Source organism: Selaginella moellendorffii, unplaced genomic scaffold (genome assembly GCF_000143415.4).
Source record: "Selaginella moellendorffii unplaced genomic scaffold, v1.0 SELMOscaffold_113, whole genome shotgun sequence".
Taxonomy (NCBI): domain Eukaryota; kingdom Viridiplantae; phylum Streptophyta; class Lycopodiopsida; order Selaginellales; family Selaginellaceae; genus Selaginella; species Selaginella moellendorffii.
Genome location: NW_003314374.1, coordinates 355065 through 372290, shown reverse-complemented (window position 1 = coordinate 372290; position 17226 = coordinate 355065). Strand labels below are relative to the sequence as shown.

General features: G+C 47.1%; 6 protein-coding genes and 1 non-coding gene across 10 annotated transcripts; 4 read left to right on the top strand and 3 right to left on the bottom strand.

The window, feature by feature from the left end:
• The first annotated feature begins 1615 nt into the window (after window positions 1-1615).
• Window positions 1616-1687, top strand: TRNAT-CGU. The gene has a single exon. It is a non-coding gene; the product is annotated as a tRNA-Thr (tRNA).
• Window positions 1688-1704: 17 nt separating this feature from the next.
• On the top strand, window positions 1705-3059 carry LOC9660559 (6-phosphogluconolactonase). The gene is made up of 2 exons (XM_002990937.2): window positions 1705-2724; window positions 2934-3059. The coding sequence occupies exons 1-2, from the start codon at window positions 1753-1755 to the stop codon at window positions 3027-3029; spliced, it is 1068 nt and encodes a 355-aa protein (XP_002990983.2). The 5' UTR covers window positions 1705-1752; the 3' UTR covers window positions 3030-3059.
• Window positions 3060-3556: 497 nt separating this feature from the next.
• On the bottom strand, window positions 3557-4363 carry LOC9660558 (temperature-induced lipocalin-1). The gene is made up of 2 exons (XM_002990873.2): window positions 3956-4363; window positions 3557-3889 (listed from the first exon to the last, which is right to left on the bottom strand). The coding sequence occupies exons 1-2, from the start codon at window positions 4361-4363 to the stop codon at window positions 3692-3694; spliced, it is 606 nt and encodes a 201-aa protein (XP_002990919.1). The 3' UTR covers window positions 3557-3691.
• Window positions 4364-4516: 153 nt separating this feature from the next.
• On the top strand, window positions 4517-7338 carry LOC9660557 (pentatricopeptide repeat-containing protein At3g49170, chloroplastic). 3 transcript variants are annotated; one of them, XM_024664692.1, is made up of 2 exons: window positions 4517-5556; window positions 5614-7338. In XM_024664692.1, the coding sequence occupies exons 1-2, from the start codon at window positions 4551-4553 to the stop codon at window positions 7311-7313; spliced, it is 2706 nt and encodes a 901-aa protein (XP_024520460.1). In that variant the 5' UTR covers window positions 4517-4550; the 3' UTR covers window positions 7314-7338. The 3 variants fall into 3 exon arrangements, with proteins under 3 accessions (XP_024520460.1, XP_024520461.1, XP_024520459.1); XM_024664693.1 differs by having other exon boundaries at window positions 4517-6254; window positions 6333-7338; XM_024664691.1 differs by having other exon boundaries at window positions 4517-6489; window positions 6535-7338.
• Window positions 7337-9115, bottom strand: LOC112342628 (pentatricopeptide repeat-containing protein At4g02750-like). The gene has a single exon (XM_024664714.1). It carries the CDS (start codon window positions 9113-9115, stop codon window positions 7337-7339), a length of 1779 nt encoding a protein of 592 aa, XP_024520482.1.
• Window positions 9001-10688, top strand: LOC9659994 (probable N-succinyldiaminopimelate aminotransferase DapC). 2 transcript variants are annotated; one of them, XM_002990934.2, is made up of 3 exons: window positions 9001-9085; window positions 9143-9408; window positions 9472-10688. In XM_002990934.2, exons 2-3 carry the CDS (start codon window positions 9148-9150, stop codon window positions 10624-10626), a joined length of 1416 nt encoding a protein of 471 aa, XP_002990980.2. In that variant the 5' UTR covers window positions 9001-9085; window positions 9143-9147; the 3' UTR covers window positions 10627-10688. The 2 variants fall into 2 exon arrangements, with proteins under 2 accessions (XP_002990980.2, XP_024520462.1); XM_024664694.1 differs by having other exon boundaries at window positions 9048-9085; window positions 9140-9408.
• An 89-nt stretch (window positions 10689-10777) lies between these two features.
• On the bottom strand, window positions 10778-12613 carry LOC9660556 (protein TRIGALACTOSYLDIACYLGLYCEROL 4, chloroplastic). The gene is made up of 5 exons (XM_002990872.2): window positions 12334-12613; window positions 11929-12223; window positions 11452-11812; window positions 11104-11405; window positions 10778-11034 (listed from the first exon to the last, which is right to left on the bottom strand). Exons 1-5 carry the CDS (start codon window positions 12600-12602, stop codon window positions 10837-10839), a joined length of 1425 nt encoding a protein of 474 aa, XP_002990918.1. The 5' UTR covers window positions 12603-12613; the 3' UTR covers window positions 10778-10836.
• Between the last annotated feature and the right edge of the window lie 4613 nt (window positions 12614-17226).

The following is a 17226-nucleotide window of genomic DNA, read 5'->3' as shown; positions in this document are numbered from 1 at the left end:
GCTTGGACCTCTGAAGAAGATGAATTTAGCGTGCATGTAGCTATCCTAGTGGTACTATGCCTCCAGCTGGTGTACTATTGATAAGGTTGGGATGGTTTTATGAATAACATTTCAGTTGCCCAGCTGTGGAAGTGAGGAAACGGAAATTTCCCAGGACAATAATTCAAGCTTATTAAACCCAGGCATATTTGCCAGGCGGTCAGAGCTCCAACAGGATCTGCTAGACAATCCTTGCCTGTATCCAACCCCGGCAGAAGCTACATGCCTACACAATTCACTATGCACGATCTCCACAAACTCAGAAACCTGAGACTGAGCATCCTTCATCTACGGGCATCATCTATCAGGTTTGTAGGTTTTACAAAGTTACCATCAGTTTCTTCAAACTAACTCATTTTCGTTTGGTGGAAGGATTTTTTTAATCCTTCCACCATTAAATGACGGCTTCTTATAGTGGACGAGTTTCAGGACACAATTCAAGCTCTTGGAAGCGCTTTCTTACAGTCGTCGGGGATAGACCAGCAGATTTATTCCCGGAAAGGAGCTGCCGGAGAATCCAAAACTTTGCCAGCTTTTCGTCGGCATTCGTCAAAAACATTTCGTCAACATTCTTTTCAAAAGTCCACATGCAGATCACGTATCTTATGAAGGACACTGGGCAGGAAGCTCTTCCATTCTCCACAGGTAACTTTTAGCATTTTATGTTTCCTATCTTCTCAAAAATTTATCTCGCCCTTGTTTGTTTTTTGTTCCATCGTGTCCAGTGCCTTCATGCTTCTTTCAAGTTGTGTTCTCAGCATCTTGGCCCAGGATCTCTTCTGCTATCTATCGCATTCCTAATATCTAAGTGTTTCATTTTATGTTTTTGGCACTACAGAACATCAAGACTTATTGATCTTCTTCTTCTTTGGCTTTGTCCATCTAGTTCTCTTTCCAATTGCATGTTTGGTGCAATAACAGCAATCATATATTTGTATTTACTTTGCTGAGCGTCTAGAAATTCGAAAGAATCCCAGCGCCGAGAGTCTCTTGGCAGGTCTCTGGCAAGCAGCCAGCAGCGAGAGTGGATGAGCTCCTCGGCCTTGTCAACGCATCGACAAGAAGACTTACTGAGAGATTTTCCAGAGACTTTCACCAACTGTGAGCACGCTCGCAAAGACGATGTGATCATCGCGCTCTCCAGGCTGATCCTATGGAATTCTTCCGCCTGGTCCATGAGACCAAGTCTCGTCGGGCTCCTGGAAGAGGCTCATGCTTCTTGAAGGCGGCCGGCAGAGAGGTGCTTAGTCTTCATAGTCCTATTGTAAATCGAAGAAGTTTGCATTTTCAATGTCATTCTTGTCAAAGAGATTTCGTGGCGATGAGCCAGATATCCAGTGCCTTTTCCAAATGCCCATTCGCGCCATGTGTGCAAAGCATGGAGTTCCTTTTTCTTTTAAACTCTATTCCATCATTAAGATTACCTTTAACTAATTTAAGTTAATTTTGTATAATTTATAAACTTTCTTTCTTAAATACAACATACACTAAGTTAACAATGTAAGACCATTGTCGTTAGCAAATTGGAAATATCTAAGTTTAGAATATGCTTGTTTTGAGGTGTTTCATCGGTAAGGCTTCCATAGCATACTGGTAGTGCGCTCGCTTCGTAAGCGAGAGGTCGTGAGTTCAATCCTCACTGGGAGCAATGGGCTAGTAGGCTTATGATTGGGGAGAGCATTTGCCACTCTCTACCTTTCTTTTTCACAGAAGATGGCGAAGCAGCTCTTGTTGGTCGGCGGCTATAGCGACGAAATCCACCTCTTAGCGCTGGAGAAACATCAGCTCCACTCTATCGCCTCGTTTCCATCAGGTACCAATCCCACTTTTCTGGCCAGGCATCCCCACTTGGGCAACGTTATCTACGCTGTCAACGAAGTGGAGAGTGGCGCTGTCGAGGCATTCTCCTTCTCTCCACACCTCTCTCGTCTCGGCCACCCCATCCCTTGTGGCTCGGTCCCGGCTGCGATCATCGTCCACCCCAGCGGTAAGTGGATCTTGTTTGCGAACTACAGGGGTGGCAGCTATGGCGTTCTCCAGGTCAACCATGGCTCCGATGGTGTGCTCTTGGGTCATCACCAGCAGCCGGTTTCGCTGATCAAGGTTCCAGGCCTCACGGAGCCGAGGAACAATCCCCGGCAAGACTGTCCTCATCCCCACCAGATCATCACGGACTCCTCGGGAAAGTTTGTCTTCGTTTGTGATCTCGGCACCGATGAGATCCACGTCCGAGTTCTCAACGTCTCGACTGGGGAGCTCGACGAGGCCGCGACTCCGGAGGTTTCACTCGAGCCTGGCTCGGGTCCTCGGCATATGATCTTCTCCCGCGACGAGCGATTCGCATACGTGCTCAACGAGCTCGCAAACACCGTGAGCCAGCTCTCTTATGATCCGGGGAATGGAGCACTGCGTTTGATCCAGAGCTGGTCCACTCTGGATGATAGCGTAGCGAACAAGAGCGCGTGCCTAGCGGCGGAAGTGGCTCTTTCGCCAGACGGGAGGTATTTGTATGCGTCCAACCGTGGTAACGACGAGGATACCATCGCGGTGTTTGGAGTAGACGCTGAGGGTGATGGTGGCCTTACCTGGCTGGGGCTGGATCGAGTCGGTGGTTCGTTTCCTCGCCATTTTGCCCTTGATTCGTCCGGGGAGATGGTCGTGGTTGGGCTTCAAAACTCGAACAAGGTAAACGTTCTTTCCAGGAACGTAGAAACGGGAAGGCTGAGCGTGGTTTTTAGCTTGGCTGGTGTACAAGCTCCTGCTTTCATCCAGTTTATGTAAACTTAGCATGCATGTTCTTGGTTTGGATCACAACATCATATAGAGCTTGCAAGGATAATCTTGGATGATATTCATTGTGATCTCATGCTGTTCGTCTAGCTTTTCTTTTCCAGTGGCTTGGACGAAACTTGCAAGCTACAGACCTCGATGCATCAAATCGTATTCATCGCAAAGTTTATGATAATAAAAATAGTGAATGTGGGATTTAAAATACAGCACAATACATATACTATGAGCCACTCACTTTTTTCTGGGGTTTACAGAAAATACGAGTGGCACACACAACAAAAGCCTCTAAATATATACAGTTTTTTAAGCCAAGCTTTCTTGAGTTTCGATCATCCCGTCAACGATGAAAGTTGTCGCGTTTTTTCTGAGTTTCGCAGTGTCTGTGCTGCTTGCTCGCGCTGCAGCCCCACAGCCAAGCGGCCGCGTTGTGAATGGAAAGGTCTGGTGCGTTGCAAACCCAGCAGTTCCTCCGGATTCGCTCCAAAAGGGCCTCGATTATGCGTGCTCACAGGTTGACTGCTCCGCAATCCAGTACACTGGCAATTGCGTCTATCCCGATAACATCCACGCGCATGCCTCCTGGGTCTACAACTATTACTTCCAGATGAAAGCTCGCTATGACTACAACTGTTACTTTGATAACACTGCCTTGATCTCTTCGACTGATCCCAGTAAGTCTAAGTCTCCTGCTACTACTATTGATTTGATCATTGGATTTACACGGTACTTTGCTTCGCAGGCTATGGAGGCTGCTACTATTTATTCAAGTAGAAAATACAATCTATGTTCGCGACTTTATGATTTATCAATCTAGAAGAGCTCGCTGTTTCTTGTATAGAAGATCGTGTGAGATAGATTGATCTCAGTACTTGCCAAAGAGTGTCTTGAGCCACCAAAATCCACTATCCTTCTTGGGAGCTCGCTCCTCTCCCTGTGCCGTCTCGGAGATTTCATCGTGCTTGGATTTCTCCACGGCACTGGTATCGTATCCCTGCTCCTTGGCCAGTTCCATTAGCCTGGAGTAGATCTCATCGCTCAGCGCTGGCTCCCTGCCCAAAACCTTTCCACAAGAACGAAAGTAAGAACATCAAGGAACTGAATCTCCTAAGAACATCAAGGAACTTACCCACAAGAGGCTTCGAGAGGGCTGGCCGACGAGCGCCCACTCGTAGTCATCCCCAATCGCCATCACCCAGTAATCCCCAGTGACTGGAAACACTGGCAAGAACGGAGGCACCCAAAACCTGACGAGGAATTTGGCGTCCTCGCTCTTGGGATCGACCTTCCAGGCCACGCCGCTGATGTGATTCAGCTTCCCATTTACCCAGGTCTCGTTGAGCACGTCGACGCTGCCGTCCGGTTTGAGCGTGTAGGTCGCGCGCGTGTTGATCCCGGCCTTGGGCTGGAATCGAGTAGGGATCTTGGCGATCTCATACCAGCGGCCCATGTACCTGTCAAGCGCCAGCCCCTTCACCGTCACAAGCTCGCCATTTCGATCGCCACCGGCACCGGCACCGGCACCGGCACTGCCCATCGCTCTGATAGATGATAAACCCTACTTTCTCCAAAGCAAGATGATAAAACCCGCATTGCCAAGTGGAATAAAACAGTGGCGTCTTCCCATTGGTTCTTTTTAGAGAATATTCTTTAGAATCTTTCTGAGTTCTAGGGTTTATGGGCATTTCGAGCACTGGCGATGGAGACAGCGCTGCCGCCCCGGCATGACGCGGCGATTTCTTGGCAGGAGGAAGCCTCGTATCGATCCGGTGAGCTTCTCGACATCCGCGCCGCAGCATCGGACCGACGAGCTCAAATATTTCGACGATGGATCGGCCGATGCTTCTACCTTCGCCGCTCTGATCCACAAGTGCGCTAGGCTCCACGATCTCGCGCAGGGCAGGAGGATTCACGGGTTGATTCTCCGGAACGGGATCGAGGTAGGCGATTTTCTCGGCGCCAGGCTGCTCGCCATGTATTGCAAATGCGGCAGCCCAGAAGAGGCCAGGGCGGTGTTCCAGGGGATCCAAGACAAGAGCGTGGTTGCTTGGACGTCTCTCATCGGCGTGAATGCCCGGAGTGGGCATCCCAAGGAGGCATTCCATCTCTTCCGGGAAATGCAGCTACAGGGAGTGATGCCCAACGACGTTACTTACGTTGCGATTCTCGGTGCTTGCGGCCACCCCTGGGAAGTGGATACTATTCGAGCTCGAGTGGAAGCTTGTGGATCTCTCGAGCTGGATGTGATCGTGGCTACTGCGGTGATGAATGCTTATGGGAAGTGTGGAGACTTGGACAGTGCTCGGGGTCTTTTCGACAGGATTCTTGTCCGAGACGCGGCAGTGTGGAACGCGATGATCTCGCTGCTCGTTGTTCACGAGCAAGGAGATGAGGCTCTGGAGCTCTGTCGACAAATGAGGCTCGACGGTGTCACTCCCAGCAAAGGCACTTGTGTTGCTGCGTTAAACGCGTGCTGCCACTCTAGAGATTTCTCCGAGGGTCTTCGAATCCATGCGTTTGCCAGGGAGCTGGGTGGCGATGCTGATACGGTCGTGCAAACAGCCTTGGTAAACATGTATGGAAAGTTTGGGAAAGTTGACGACGCGGAAGAGATTTTCGAGAGGATCCAAGAGCGGGATGTTGTGTCCTGGAACGCTATGCTCACGGCCAGTGCCTGCAATGGTTTCCACGACAAGGCTTTCAAGTGTTTCAGGGAGATGCTACTCGTAGGTGAGCTCCCGAGCAGGATAACTTATGTTGCTATTCTTAATGCGTGTTTTTTGGCAGCTCACCTGAAACACGGGGATTTTCTGAGAACTCTTGCAGCTGAAGGTGACTGTGGAATCGAATCGGCGGATGTTGTGACGGGCACCGCGATCATGAACATGTATAGCAGATGTAGGAGTCCGAAGTCGGCATTTAGTAGCGGCTTGCTTCTCGGACAAGATCGTGACCAGCCGAGTATCATGATGTGGAACACGGTTCTATCGCTGTACGTGGAGAACGAGCAGCTTGAAGCAGCGTTCACTATCTTCAGGCTTATGCTGCTCGGGGGAGTAAGTATTGACACTGTGAGCCTGGTGACAGTTTTCAACGCTTGTGGATCTTTGGAAAAAGGTAAGTGGATTCATTCTTTGCTGACAGAGAGCGAGCTGACACGCAAAATTCCTGTGCAGAATGCTTTGGTGAGTATGTATGCAAGATTGGGAAGCTTGGAGGATGCTCGAGAGATTTTTGACGCCATGACTACTCGGAACGTCATCTCGTGGACCGCTATGGTGGGAGTCCACAGCCAACTCGGTCTTAACAGAGAAGCACTCCGCATTTTCAGAAGTATCCTCCTGGAAGGTGTTACTCCTAACGATGTCACCTTCACTGCGGTTTTGAACGCCTCTGGCAATCTCGCGTCGATCCGAGCTGCAAAACTGGTACAAGCTTGTTTATCCGAGACTGGGTTCCTCGGAAATGTGGAAGTAGCTAACGGCTTGCTTTGTGCTCTAGGAAAGTGTGGCAGCTTGGAAGAAGTAGCGAAATTCTTCCGAGTCATGCCCGTGCAGAACCAAGTCTCCTGGAACTCGGCGATTGCAGCGAATGCTCAGCACGGCAATGGCGTTCGTGGCGTTGAGCTCTTTCAGACAATGCAGCTCGAAGGAATCGACACAGGTAGCGTCACTCTGATTGGCGTTCTCTCCTCATGTAGCCATGCAGGACTGGTTGCCCAAGGCTACAGCTACTTCCTCAACATGCACGTCGACTATGGGCTTCCAGCCGAGGCAGAGCATTACAGCTGCGTGATAGATCTCTTGAGCAGAGCAGGATGGCTAGAACACGCAGAAGAGTTCGTAAAAAGGCTGCCTTTTGGGGACGAGAGCGTCTTCCCGTGGATAACTCTCCTGTGTGGGTGTAAGCTCCACGGTGACTTGGAGCGTGGTGGCCGGGCGACTCAGAGAATTCTCGGGCTGAATCCAGGATCCACAGGACCTTACCTGGTGATGCACAATCTATATGCCGGGGCTGGGAAGTGGCCGGAGGCCGCGGCAGTGAGGAAGAGTATGGTGGATCTGGGACCAAAGAAAGAGCCAGGACTCAGCTGGATCGAAGTGAAGGGCCGGATACACGAGTTTCGAGTGGGAGACACGAGCCATCCTCGGTCGAGCGAGATACACAGGGAGCTGGAACGATTGAACGATAAGATGAAACGAGCGGGCTTTGTCTGCGACACCAAGGCAGTGGTATACGACTTGCAAGCTAAAGAGAAAGAATCGCTGCTCTGTCAGCACAGTGAGAAACTGGCCATTGCCTTTGGATTGATCTCGACTGCTGCGGGGGAGCCGCTCAGGATCATGAAGAACTTGAGAGTCTGCAGCGACTGTCACAGTGCCACCAAGTTCATCTCCGGGCTTGTGGGACGGGAGATCGTGGTGAGAGACGCTTACAGGTTTCACCATTTCAGAGGAGGAGCTTGTTCGTGCGAAGATTTCTGGTAACAGCAGGAACAAAGTCACTCTTTTCAGCTACTTGACGACGAGATGGTGCTCGTGAGCAGCATATAGAGCGACGATCTCTGCGGCTCAACGTTGCTAGCAACGTTGGCTCCTAGCCAAGAATCGCCTTGAACCCGAGTGGCACCCAGCAGGATCGACCATGGCATACTATCCACGACGAAAGGCATGTTGTCAACGAGCTCTTGAGCATCTTTGAGCCTCCCTGCTCGCCCAAGAGCATCAACCATGCAGCAGTAGTGCTCCACGCCGGGACTCAAGCCTCGATCCACAGTCATCGCCACAAAGTTTGTGCACGCTTCCTCCGTCAACCCCGAGTGGCTGCAAGCCGTGAGCAAGGTGACCAGACTAAACTCGTCCGCCATCACGCCCTGTTGCTCCATCCTCCGGAACAGATCCAGCGAAACACTCCCTCGTCCCGCCTGCGCGAACGCTCCAACGATGCTCGTCCACGAAACCAAAGTCATCTCCGGCATCCTCTCGAACACCACCTTCGCTTGCTCAAGCTTTCCACGCAGAGAGAAAGCAGCAATCCGCGAGTTCCAAGACACGACGTCCCGCTGCGGCATCTCCTGGAAGAAATCCTCGGCGTCCTCGAACTGGCCGCTGAGTATGTAAGCGTTCATCACAGCGTTCCAGGAGAAGGAATCCTTCTGTGGCATACTATCAAAAACACTCTTTGCGTCGATCCAATACCCGTTCTGTGCATAGGCTTGGATCATCGTGTTCCATGCGATGATATCCTTTCGAGAAACTCGATCAAACATAAATCTGGCCTCTTCCACACGCCCAAACTTGGCATAAGCTGCGACCATCACGGACCACGACACTACGTTCCTGTGAGGCATGCGATCAAAGAGCTCTCTGGCATCTTGGAGATACCCGTGCTGGGCATATGCGGCGATCATCGTGGTCCACAGGATCACGTCCCCCTGGCACATCTCAGCCGTCTCCTCGAACAAGCTCCGGGCAGCTATGAGCTGCCCGCTCTCGCCGTATGCTGCAATCACAGCCGTCCGTGCGACCACGTCCGGACGGGGCATCCTGGCCGTCAATTCCCGCGCTTCCGCCAAATGCCCACTCCTGGCAAGTGCTGCAATGATAGCGTTCCAGGAGACTGTGTTTCTCTGTGGCATCTTCTCAAAAATCGCTAGGGCTTCTTCCAATTCGTCATTCTCCGCGAGCGCAGTGATGATCGTGTTCCACGACACAACGTTCTTCCGCGGCATCGAATCAAACATCGCTCTCGCGGATCCCAGATGCCCATTTTGGGCATACGCTGCGATCATCGCGTTCCACGATACCACGTCCTTCTCCGGCATTCGATCGAACAGATCGCGCGCCTCGCGGAGGAACCCTAGCTGGGCGTGCGCGGAGATGATCGTGTTCCACGCCACGATCGAGGGATCCCGGAGCGCGTAGAACATCGATCGCGCCTCGGACAGATACCCGTTGTGTGCGTAGGCCTGGATCATGATCGTCCAGGAGAAGGGATTGGGGCGAGCGATCGAGTTGAAGACCTGGCGCGCGTTCTCCACGCTGCCACACTTGCCATACATGTCGATGAGGAGATTTTCCAGGTAGCGATTGCCGGAGTGCTCGGATTCGAGGATCCGGGAGTGGACTCGCCGGCCCTCGCCAAGATTTTGGGATCTGGCCGAGGATTTTAGCTGCTGCGCGAAGGATTCCACGGCGTCATCGCCACCGGGGCTGGAATTGGAGGAGGAGGAGCTCTGTTCTTCCCGGAATCGCGAGAGGTTTGTTCTTCCTGGATCTAGAATCGCCATTTCTTTATACTGGGTTCTTGGAAGAAGAGGGGATGAGGAGGAGTCCTAGAAGGACTCTAATGGAGCTCTCTTCATCACTAGCGGGAATATTCGGCGTCCGCCATAGCCAGCCATTGCTGCGAGCTTCATCTCTAGGTCACGCGCACGCCATTGGAGATCCTCCTCCTCCATTGTCGCCGCCGCGATCCGGCGGCGTGAGAATGGCGGCCACTGCGCAGAAGGACGAGGTGGTGGGGAATGGCGTCGCCGCTGCCGCTGCCGCTGCCTCTGCCGTGATCTCTCGCCCTCTCCAGGTGAGATTTTGCCACTCCACTCAATCGATATGGTTGTGATGAGATTCTGGCGAGATTTTCCAGGTTTCCAAGCGGCTGGAGCAGTTCCAGCCCACGGTCTTCACGCTCATGAGCTCCCTGGCGCTCACGCACCAGGCGATCAATCTCGGGCAGGGATTCCCCAACTTCGATGGCCCGGATTTCATCCGCGAGGCCGCGATCCAGGCGCTCCGGACAGTGGGAAGAAACCAGTACGCGCGGGGGTTTGGAGTTCCAGAGCTCAATGCCGCCATCTCCAGGAGGTTTGAGAAGGACACTGGCTTGAAAGTGGATCCCGACACCGAGATCACGGTGACTTGCGGCTGCACGGAGGCCATCTCTTCCACGATTCTGGGCTTGCTCGATCCGGGCGACGAGATCATCATGTTTGCTCCTTTCTTCGACGTCTACCAGGTAGTCACAGCGATGGTTGGCGCAAAGATGAAGACGGTGGTGCTCAGGCCGGAGAATGGATTCGCAGTGCCAGAGGACGAGCTCCGCGCGGCATTCACGAGCAAAACCCGAGCGATCCTCGTCAACACCCCTCACAACCCGACCGGCAAAGTTTTCTCCCGGGGGGAGCTGGAGCTCATCGCGTCCTTGTGCGTGGAGCACGACGTCTTGGCATTCACGGACGAGGTGTATAGCAGGCTGGTTTTCGATGGCGAGCACGTCTCCCTCGCGTCGATCAAAGGGATGTTCGAGAGGACCGTGACGATGAGCTCCATGGGGAAGACGTACTCGTTCACGGGCTGGAAAGTTGGCTGGGCGATCGCTCCTCCGCATCTCAGCTATGGCATCCGGCAAGCTCACTCCAACATCACTTTCTCGACGGCCACTCCGCTGCAATGGGGTGCTGTGGCAGCGCTCGAGGCTCCAGAGTCTTACTACCAGGATCTGAGGAGCGCTTACATCGCCAGGAAGGATATCCTCGTCCAGGGGCTCAAGGAGGTGGGATTCAAGGTTTATGAGCCGCAGGGGACGTACTTCGTCATGGTGGATCATACTCCGTTTGGCTTCAAAGACGACATGGAGTTTTGCATGCATCTGGTCCACAAGGTGGGAGTGGCAGCGATTCCTCCCAGTGGTTTCTACGAAGATCCACAGGATGGCAAGCATTTGGTGAGGTTTGCCTTTTGCAAGGATGAGGATACGTTGAAAGCGGCCGTGCGGAAGCTTAGAGACCATCTCAAATACTGAGATGAATTTATAATATTGTAGCAAATAAACAGAAACATTCAAAGTTATATTTTCAAGACTCATTTTTTTCCTGGTGTTCTTCGAAAATTTTCCCGAGACAAGGAAAGAGCTTTACTTATCGATTACAAACAAACCTTCTTCTCGGTTAGAGCGCTCTGAAAATTCGTCGTCTTGGCGTCGGGAATCATCGCCACCACGCCAATCCAACTTTCATATCTCAAGTAAACGAATTTCTGCCATACCTTCCGAGCGTGTCGGACAGTACCAAACTACAAGCTTCGCAGCACCTAGAGACTCCAAGGAGCAATCTAAGCCATATGTTACCTCTTGGAGAGCTGGGCGAGCGTTCCACGTCGAGAGATCCGGGGAGAATCTGGAATCCACACGAGCACGAAGAGGTCCGAGCACCTGAGAAGCAAACACAAGAAAAGTGTCCTCAGACAAAAAAACAAAGACAAGGAACAAAGACGAGCAAACCTGCTGCTGCATAGTAAGAGCGAACGTAATTCCATTCTGTCCATCGGCAAGAGAAGGCGATGATGACTTTGCGCTCAAAGTCCTTGCGGAAACCGTGGAAGAAGCTCCTCCAATATCAACTCTAGCAGCAAACTTGGTGTGATCGAGGAGAAACCTCTGAAAGAGACCGAACTGTGCCGTCACTCCCAGCGAGCCAAATGCATCGGCCGAGACGGAGCGATCGCCATTTGATTTCACCAGCGAAGGATTCGCAGCGTTGAGAGGCTGCTTTCTCTGTCCAAGGCTTGCATTCACCACACCACCTGTATAAAAAAGATAACAACTCCGTTCCTCTCGGAGGAGACTTACCGACAACTCCAGAAAGTGTGATATGTGGACGAGCAGCTAGAAGATTGTAAGGCTTGTGAAGCTTCCGACCAAAGTGAGCATCGTCTTCCTTCCAGATATCAATCTCCTTCCCATAAGATACAGCTGCTTGAGCACAAGTTCCAGGCATTGCCCCCCATGGAATCTCCTTTCCGGCCCCTCCGCAGCAATTCTGCGACTGTCCCGAGCTATGGTGGACACCAAGCCTGTAGTACAAGCCCGAGCTCAATCCCACGGACGCAATGTCGAGTGAGACAGCCTGTGGAACGTCCCAGTAACGAGCTTCTCTGTCCATGTAACGTTCGTGCCATGCAGCCTCCAGTGATAAATCGTGCTTCTTGAGCTGCAGGCATCCACAATACGAGAGCATCAAAACTGGTTCTTATCTCGACTCGAGCGACCAACCAACCTGGAAAAACTTGGCTCAGAGGAAAACCAGGAAAAAATGAGCCCGCGTACCTTGTGAAGGAGCTTGGAGTGAACTCTCATAGGAACCTCGCTCGAACCCCAGTCCTCTAGCGAGTCCATCTCGGCCTTGATGCTTAACGACGTGGAGGGACCAAGCAGAAGCTTTGTTCGCATGCACAATGCGTAGAGCGATTTGTCAAGAAGACGCTTGGCATGCGTCCACTTGCCATCACGCTGCTGCTGCTTCTCTGCCGCTGCTTCGGAGAAACCATTCAGCTCCAACTTAGCTTCGGGACGCTTCGCAAACAGTCTCTGGACTCGCAGTCGCCCCGTTAGAGTCGCCCACCTGAATTATAATTTAGTTCCTCTTCATCGTCGTTTGGCAAAGGACAGTGGACATTCTACTGAACGAAACTAGCAAAGAAAATAGAGAGAAAAAAAGAGCCTAAGCCTTACCAATTCGTTCCACCAGTGCTGGCAACCACGCGATCCAGCACAATCCCGCTAGGGCAATCACAATCCGGAGCAAGCGACGGTGCAAAGGGCAAGCGGAGGAGCCTCTGGAGCAGCAGCAGCTGCTGCGAGCGCGAGATTTTGCTGCCGCGCACCATGGCCAGCGGCGGCGGCTCGCGCGGGAGCGAGCGGACGCACGCCTCCAGCGAGCGCGTGGATTCCACCTCCTCATTCCAAAACTGAGACGCCAGCGACGATCCCAGGGGCCCCATTTTTCACTCCTCTCAAGAACCCTAATTACGAACTTGCTGGCAATTGTTTTACTATGAAGGCGCAAACAAGTTTAATGTCACCCCAATAATTGAGGGTGACATTAAATTGTAATGAGCTCTTCCCATGCTCCATGGACGAGTTTGTTTATAAAAAAGTTTATTACTTTGGCCTTTCCACAACAGCATTAATGTGTTCCATCACTCACTTGATGGAAGGGTCATTTACACAAAGATAAAATCTCTTATTTTATATTTTCAGAATTGGCAATCAACCAAAATCTCATCAAGTTCTGTAGTCAATTAGTTGACTTTGAGTCAAATTTATCTTAAATATCCTTGTTCAAATGCAATTTCAATTCTATGTTAGAGATGCTTTCTAAATATGGCAAAATAAGGATTTAACTTAATTCCACTATGCTAATTATTGTTATAATTAAATTGCACTAATAGAAGATATAAATCTGCCAAGTTTGAACAATCTTCTAAAAAGCTAACAATAACATATATTTTGTTAATTGATCCATTATGATCTACACTAGCTTCTTTTGCCTCTATATTTATGGCAAATAAGTGATGAAGTTTATAGAGATATTACATAAATGGGTTAAAGAATAAGTAAAGGTTGCAAAAACCCTTCTAACTTCTCCTTGATAAAGCTTATATGATTTGCAATACTCAAAGATATTGACCTTTAAATTCTTTCAATAAAAATTGTGATCAACAATACAAAGAACTGAAGCATTGCTTAATAATCATTTCAATTCTACAAAACTATCCTCCTATGGCTTCTTCCATTTAAATAACATATTTTTACATATCAAAAGATAGTTATCTTTGCAAACTTGCACTAGAAATGTCAATAGTAACTAGTTATACCAATGAAACTACATAATTCAATATTGAAGTTAATATAATTCAATTTTTTATCACAACCATCTTCCTTAGATCTATCTTGACACCCTTAGATATCACAATGTGGCTTAATATGACTTTGCAAATTCATATTTACTCTTTGTGTAAGTTTATTGTCATATAGTAATAAGAGAACTTTTCACAAGTACACTTTATGATCCTTCATATTCTTGCAAAAAAAAATAAAAAATTATCTAAAAAAATCTATGTAAATAATGCTTAAACACCTTTATAATCAACTAAGTAAATATGGCTAGTGCATTTTTTAAACCGTATCATATAAATGTGAACTCAAAATACTTGAAACTCTAGGTCAATGTTATCTTAGAGATAGACACATTATCTATTGCAATTTGATAATATCCACTCTTTAGATCAATCTTGGTAAACACTCAAACTTCACCAATATAGCACACTTGGTTAACACATATGGTTTTCTCCCTTTATCTTATGGTGTTTTACTATAGAATAACCACAAAATAGAACATAAACCCTTTATGTGCCACATGCTATGTGTTCAATAGCAGTTGAGTAAAACTCAAGTTTCAAAACCTTAGACCACTAAATGAAGGGATGGAGCTTGGTTTTCACCCTTTATTCTATAGTGATTTACCATAAGTTAATCATAAAGTGGAACCTAAACCTCAATGTGCCACATGTTATATGCAGAAACATATGCTTTGGGATTTTACCCTTAGTCACCTTTAATATTAGGAGTTAGTCTCTGGGACAAATATAAAACTTACCAAATATAAAAAGGTACTAGATTGTGAATTTGGAAGTAGAAACAACACCATTGTGTTCAACACAATTTCTACATTTTGTAGATATGCCAAAATAGCAAATTTAGACACTTTCCATAAATAGCTATAGGACCATTAACAAATCTAGACACTTTTTATAAATAGCAATGGGATCAAACAAGATCAATACAAAAAGCATAATAGCAAGAGTGTTTAGTAGACACAGTAAACTATTATCTAGTGAATATTGAGGGACCAAACTCATTATTGCAAACGTTATTATTAAAGCAAAAGAGAACTAACAAATTAAGCAAAGTATATTTGGCTAATAGACACTCCTTTTTTATACTTGTTTGGCCAAGTATAGATGCTAAATCAAGTTTACTAACACTTGAACAAGAGGATTGATAAAGGGTCCAACAATATTGACCCTTTGTCATCATGGTAGTAAGAGAAGAATATTTGAAAGGACTAGCCGATAACTTTCAATACCTGTAGTCACATTTATGACAGAGCCATACTCCTAAATATGCAACTAAGTAGCAAAAGAATTGGAGCATAAAGTGACTCTTAAGCATTTAGCCTAAAGAGTGAAGGGATAAGAGTACGGAATGATATTGAAATAATCTTCAAACATTTAATATTCTAATGCCAGAATCAACCATCAGCTAGCATGGTATGGAGCTTGGGTTTAGACCCAATCCAGATATAAGACAAAGATAAACATGCAAATAGGGCTAAATTATGCTTTATGTTAGTCGGTCATGGACGACCTACCCACTATCCTTATTATACACTTGGAACCCCTACAGTGCCCCCCCGCCCCCCCCCCCAAATTTTCACCCCAGTCTTAGAAGTTAGTCTTTGGGACAATTATAAAAATTTACTAAATATGGAATAACATTAGATTGCAAATTTGGATGCGGAAACAACACTATCATGTTCAAAACAAACTTTACATTCTGTATTTATGCCTAACTCACAGCTTAACTCACAAATTTAGACACTTTCCATAAATAGCTAATAGGACCGAATGGGACCAACACATGAAGCATGATAGTGAAGGTGTTTGATAGATATAGTAAGCTATGGTAAGCTAAGTAATGATATTGATGTATTATACTCAATACGTGAGGGTTTTTGTTAAGCTAATACAAGATAGAGCAAAAGAGAACTAAGAGTTAGGCCAAGTTTGCTTAACAAGAAACACATAGAAGTTTTTACATTATGTTTATCTAACTAAGTATAGATGCTAAGAGTAGTTTACTAACACTTGAACAAGAGGGGCTAAAAAGGAAATTAGCAATATTGACCTTTTGCCATGTTGTTGTGGTAGTAAAGAAAAAATATCTGAAAAGACTTGCCAATTAATAACTTTCGATACCCATAGTCACATTCACAACTAAACTTATTTAAAATATCATCAATGTATAGCATTGACATCTTATCCTTTATTATCTTTTTATTCAATATATGGTAGTTAATACATATTTATATTAAACCAGCAAGACTAATATGCCAAATTAAGACTTACTTGGCTAAATAAATCCAAATTTAAATAACTCCCTGACTTATTGTTAAACCTCTTATTCCTCTGCATGAAATAGACAATAGTAAATTGGTTTTATCCTTAGCTTTAACATGATCTCACCTCATAATTTAACTTATGAGGAAGTTTAGATAGGAGACTATAAGCAATTAAATTTTGCATTCTATTTTAGTCACTTAGTATTATATCCTTGCATTACGCCACCGGCATATTGAAATTGAGCCAAATTCCATTTCGCTCCATTTTACGTGATTGACTATTTGGAAGAGTTTCACTCACAACCTTTATAAGTTCTATTCCAGCCTTGGGGACATATTAGCCCCGTGAATGACATCTATGCCACTTACCTTTTGCATTTGGTTCAATTGCTCCATATGTCAAATTTTATGATAGACAACCCAAAAGTATTATTGACTTATTAGCCCATTATGCTAAGGCCATGTTTATTCACCCTTGTCTCATTAATAGTTCAAGACCACTTATACTGTAGTCCTATCTCTCAAAGACTAAACCCTTTATTCATGAGTGATCATCCCAAGACCACCTCTTAACATCCTTAGGATGCCAAAAAATATGGGGAACGCTCTTCCACAATATCCCTTCTTTAGTCTCTACCAAATCCTTTTCCATCCATGACTATGCTCACCAACACTGCTATTAGGTTAGGACTTGAAGGCCTAACCTCTAAGGCTTCCTCGCCACATGACCATGCCTTTGGTCACTATACAAAAGGATTGCTCCTCTTTCTTTCCATAATTTGAGACTTTGGGATAATATTTCAAAATACTTTGGCCTTATACAAGCTTTATGGGTACTTTCCCCACATTCTGCCAGTTTCGGTCTTGGTCTCGGCTTCGACCTCAAACTCCATCTTAAGTCCATCTCAAATTCAATCTCAAACTCAATCTCAAGTCTATCTCAGACTCAACTTTGGACTCCATCTTGAGTCCATCTTGGACTCTATCTCAGGTCCATCTCGGACTCCATTTTGGACTCCATCTTAAGTCCATCTCAAATCTATATCAGACTTCATTTTAGACTCCATTTTAGGTCTATCTCAAGTCCCATCTTGGGTTCATCCTAGACTCCATCTCGAACTCCTTCTCAGAATCTTTTTTGGACTTGTTCCTAACATTTTTATGTGTCCCGACACTTGCTATGTATCAACCCTTATGTCCCTTTTTAGAGACTCATTCACCAATTGCTTCATGCTCATTCTTCAAGCACTTTGTTTGGAATTCCATTCCCGCTTTTAACTTTCAAAGTTGGAGATTTTGGTCCAAATATGTTACGCTTGTTAGACTTCCACTTTGATAACTACCATATGGCACCTTTTTTACTCCATTTTTGGGCTTAAAAATTTGTGTCTCACAACTCTACCACTCATAGATGAAGTTTGATATCCTCATTGAACAATAAA

What these genes read in the sequence shown, in the direction of transcription:
- LOC9660559 (XM_002990937.2), top strand. Translation starts at nt 1,753, where the DNA reads ATGGCGAAGCAGCTCTTGTTGGTCGGCGGCTATAGCGACGAAATCCAC. An exon ending in GGCTTCAAAACTCGAACAAG is followed by an intron (nt 2,725 to 2,933) that starts GTAAACGTTCTT and finishes TTTCTTTTCCAG; the next exon opens with TGGCTTGGACGAAACTTGCA.
- LOC9660558 (XM_002990873.2), bottom strand. Translation starts at nt 4,363, where the DNA reads ATGGGCAGTGCCGGTGCCGGTGCCGGTGCCGGTGGCGATCGAAATGGC. An exon ending in CCTCTCGAAGCCTCTTGTGG is followed by an intron (nt 3,890 to 3,955) that starts GTAAGTTCCTTG and finishes TCTTGTGGAAAG; the next exon opens with GTTTTGGGCAGGGAGCCAGC.
- LOC9660557 (XM_024664691.1), top strand. Translation starts at nt 4,551, where the DNA reads ATGACGCGGCGATTTCTTGGCAGGAGGAAGCCTCGTATCGATCCGGTG. An exon ending in GCTCGAAGGAATCGACACAG is followed by an intron (nt 6,490 to 6,534) that starts GTAGCGTCACTC and finishes GTAGCCATGCAG; the next exon opens with GACTGGTTGCCCAAGGCTAC.
- LOC112342628 (XM_024664714.1), bottom strand. Translation starts at nt 9,115, where the DNA reads ATGGCGATTCTAGATCCAGGAAGAACAAACCTCTCGCGATTCCGGGAA.
- LOC9659994 (XM_002990934.2), top strand. Translation starts at nt 9,148, where the DNA reads ATGAGGAGGAGTCCTAGAAGGACTCTAATGGAGCTCTCTTCATCACTA. An exon ending in TGATCTCTCGCCCTCTCCAG is followed by an intron (nt 9,409 to 9,471) that starts GTGAGATTTTGC and finishes GAGATTTTCCAG; the next exon opens with GTTTCCAAGCGGCTGGAGCA.
- LOC9660556 (XM_002990872.2), bottom strand. Translation starts at nt 12,602, where the DNA reads ATGGGGCCCCTGGGATCGTCGCTGGCGTCTCAGTTTTGGAATGAGGAG. An exon ending in ACTCCAAGCTCCTTCACAAG is followed by an intron (nt 11,813 to 11,928) that starts GTACGCGGGCTC and finishes GGATGCCTGCAG; the next exon opens with CTCAAGAAGCACGATTTATC. An exon ending in CACACTTTCTGGAGTTGTCG is followed by an intron (nt 11,406 to 11,451) that starts GTAAGTCTCCTC and finishes TTTTTTATACAG; the next exon opens with GTGGTGTGGTGAATGCAAGC.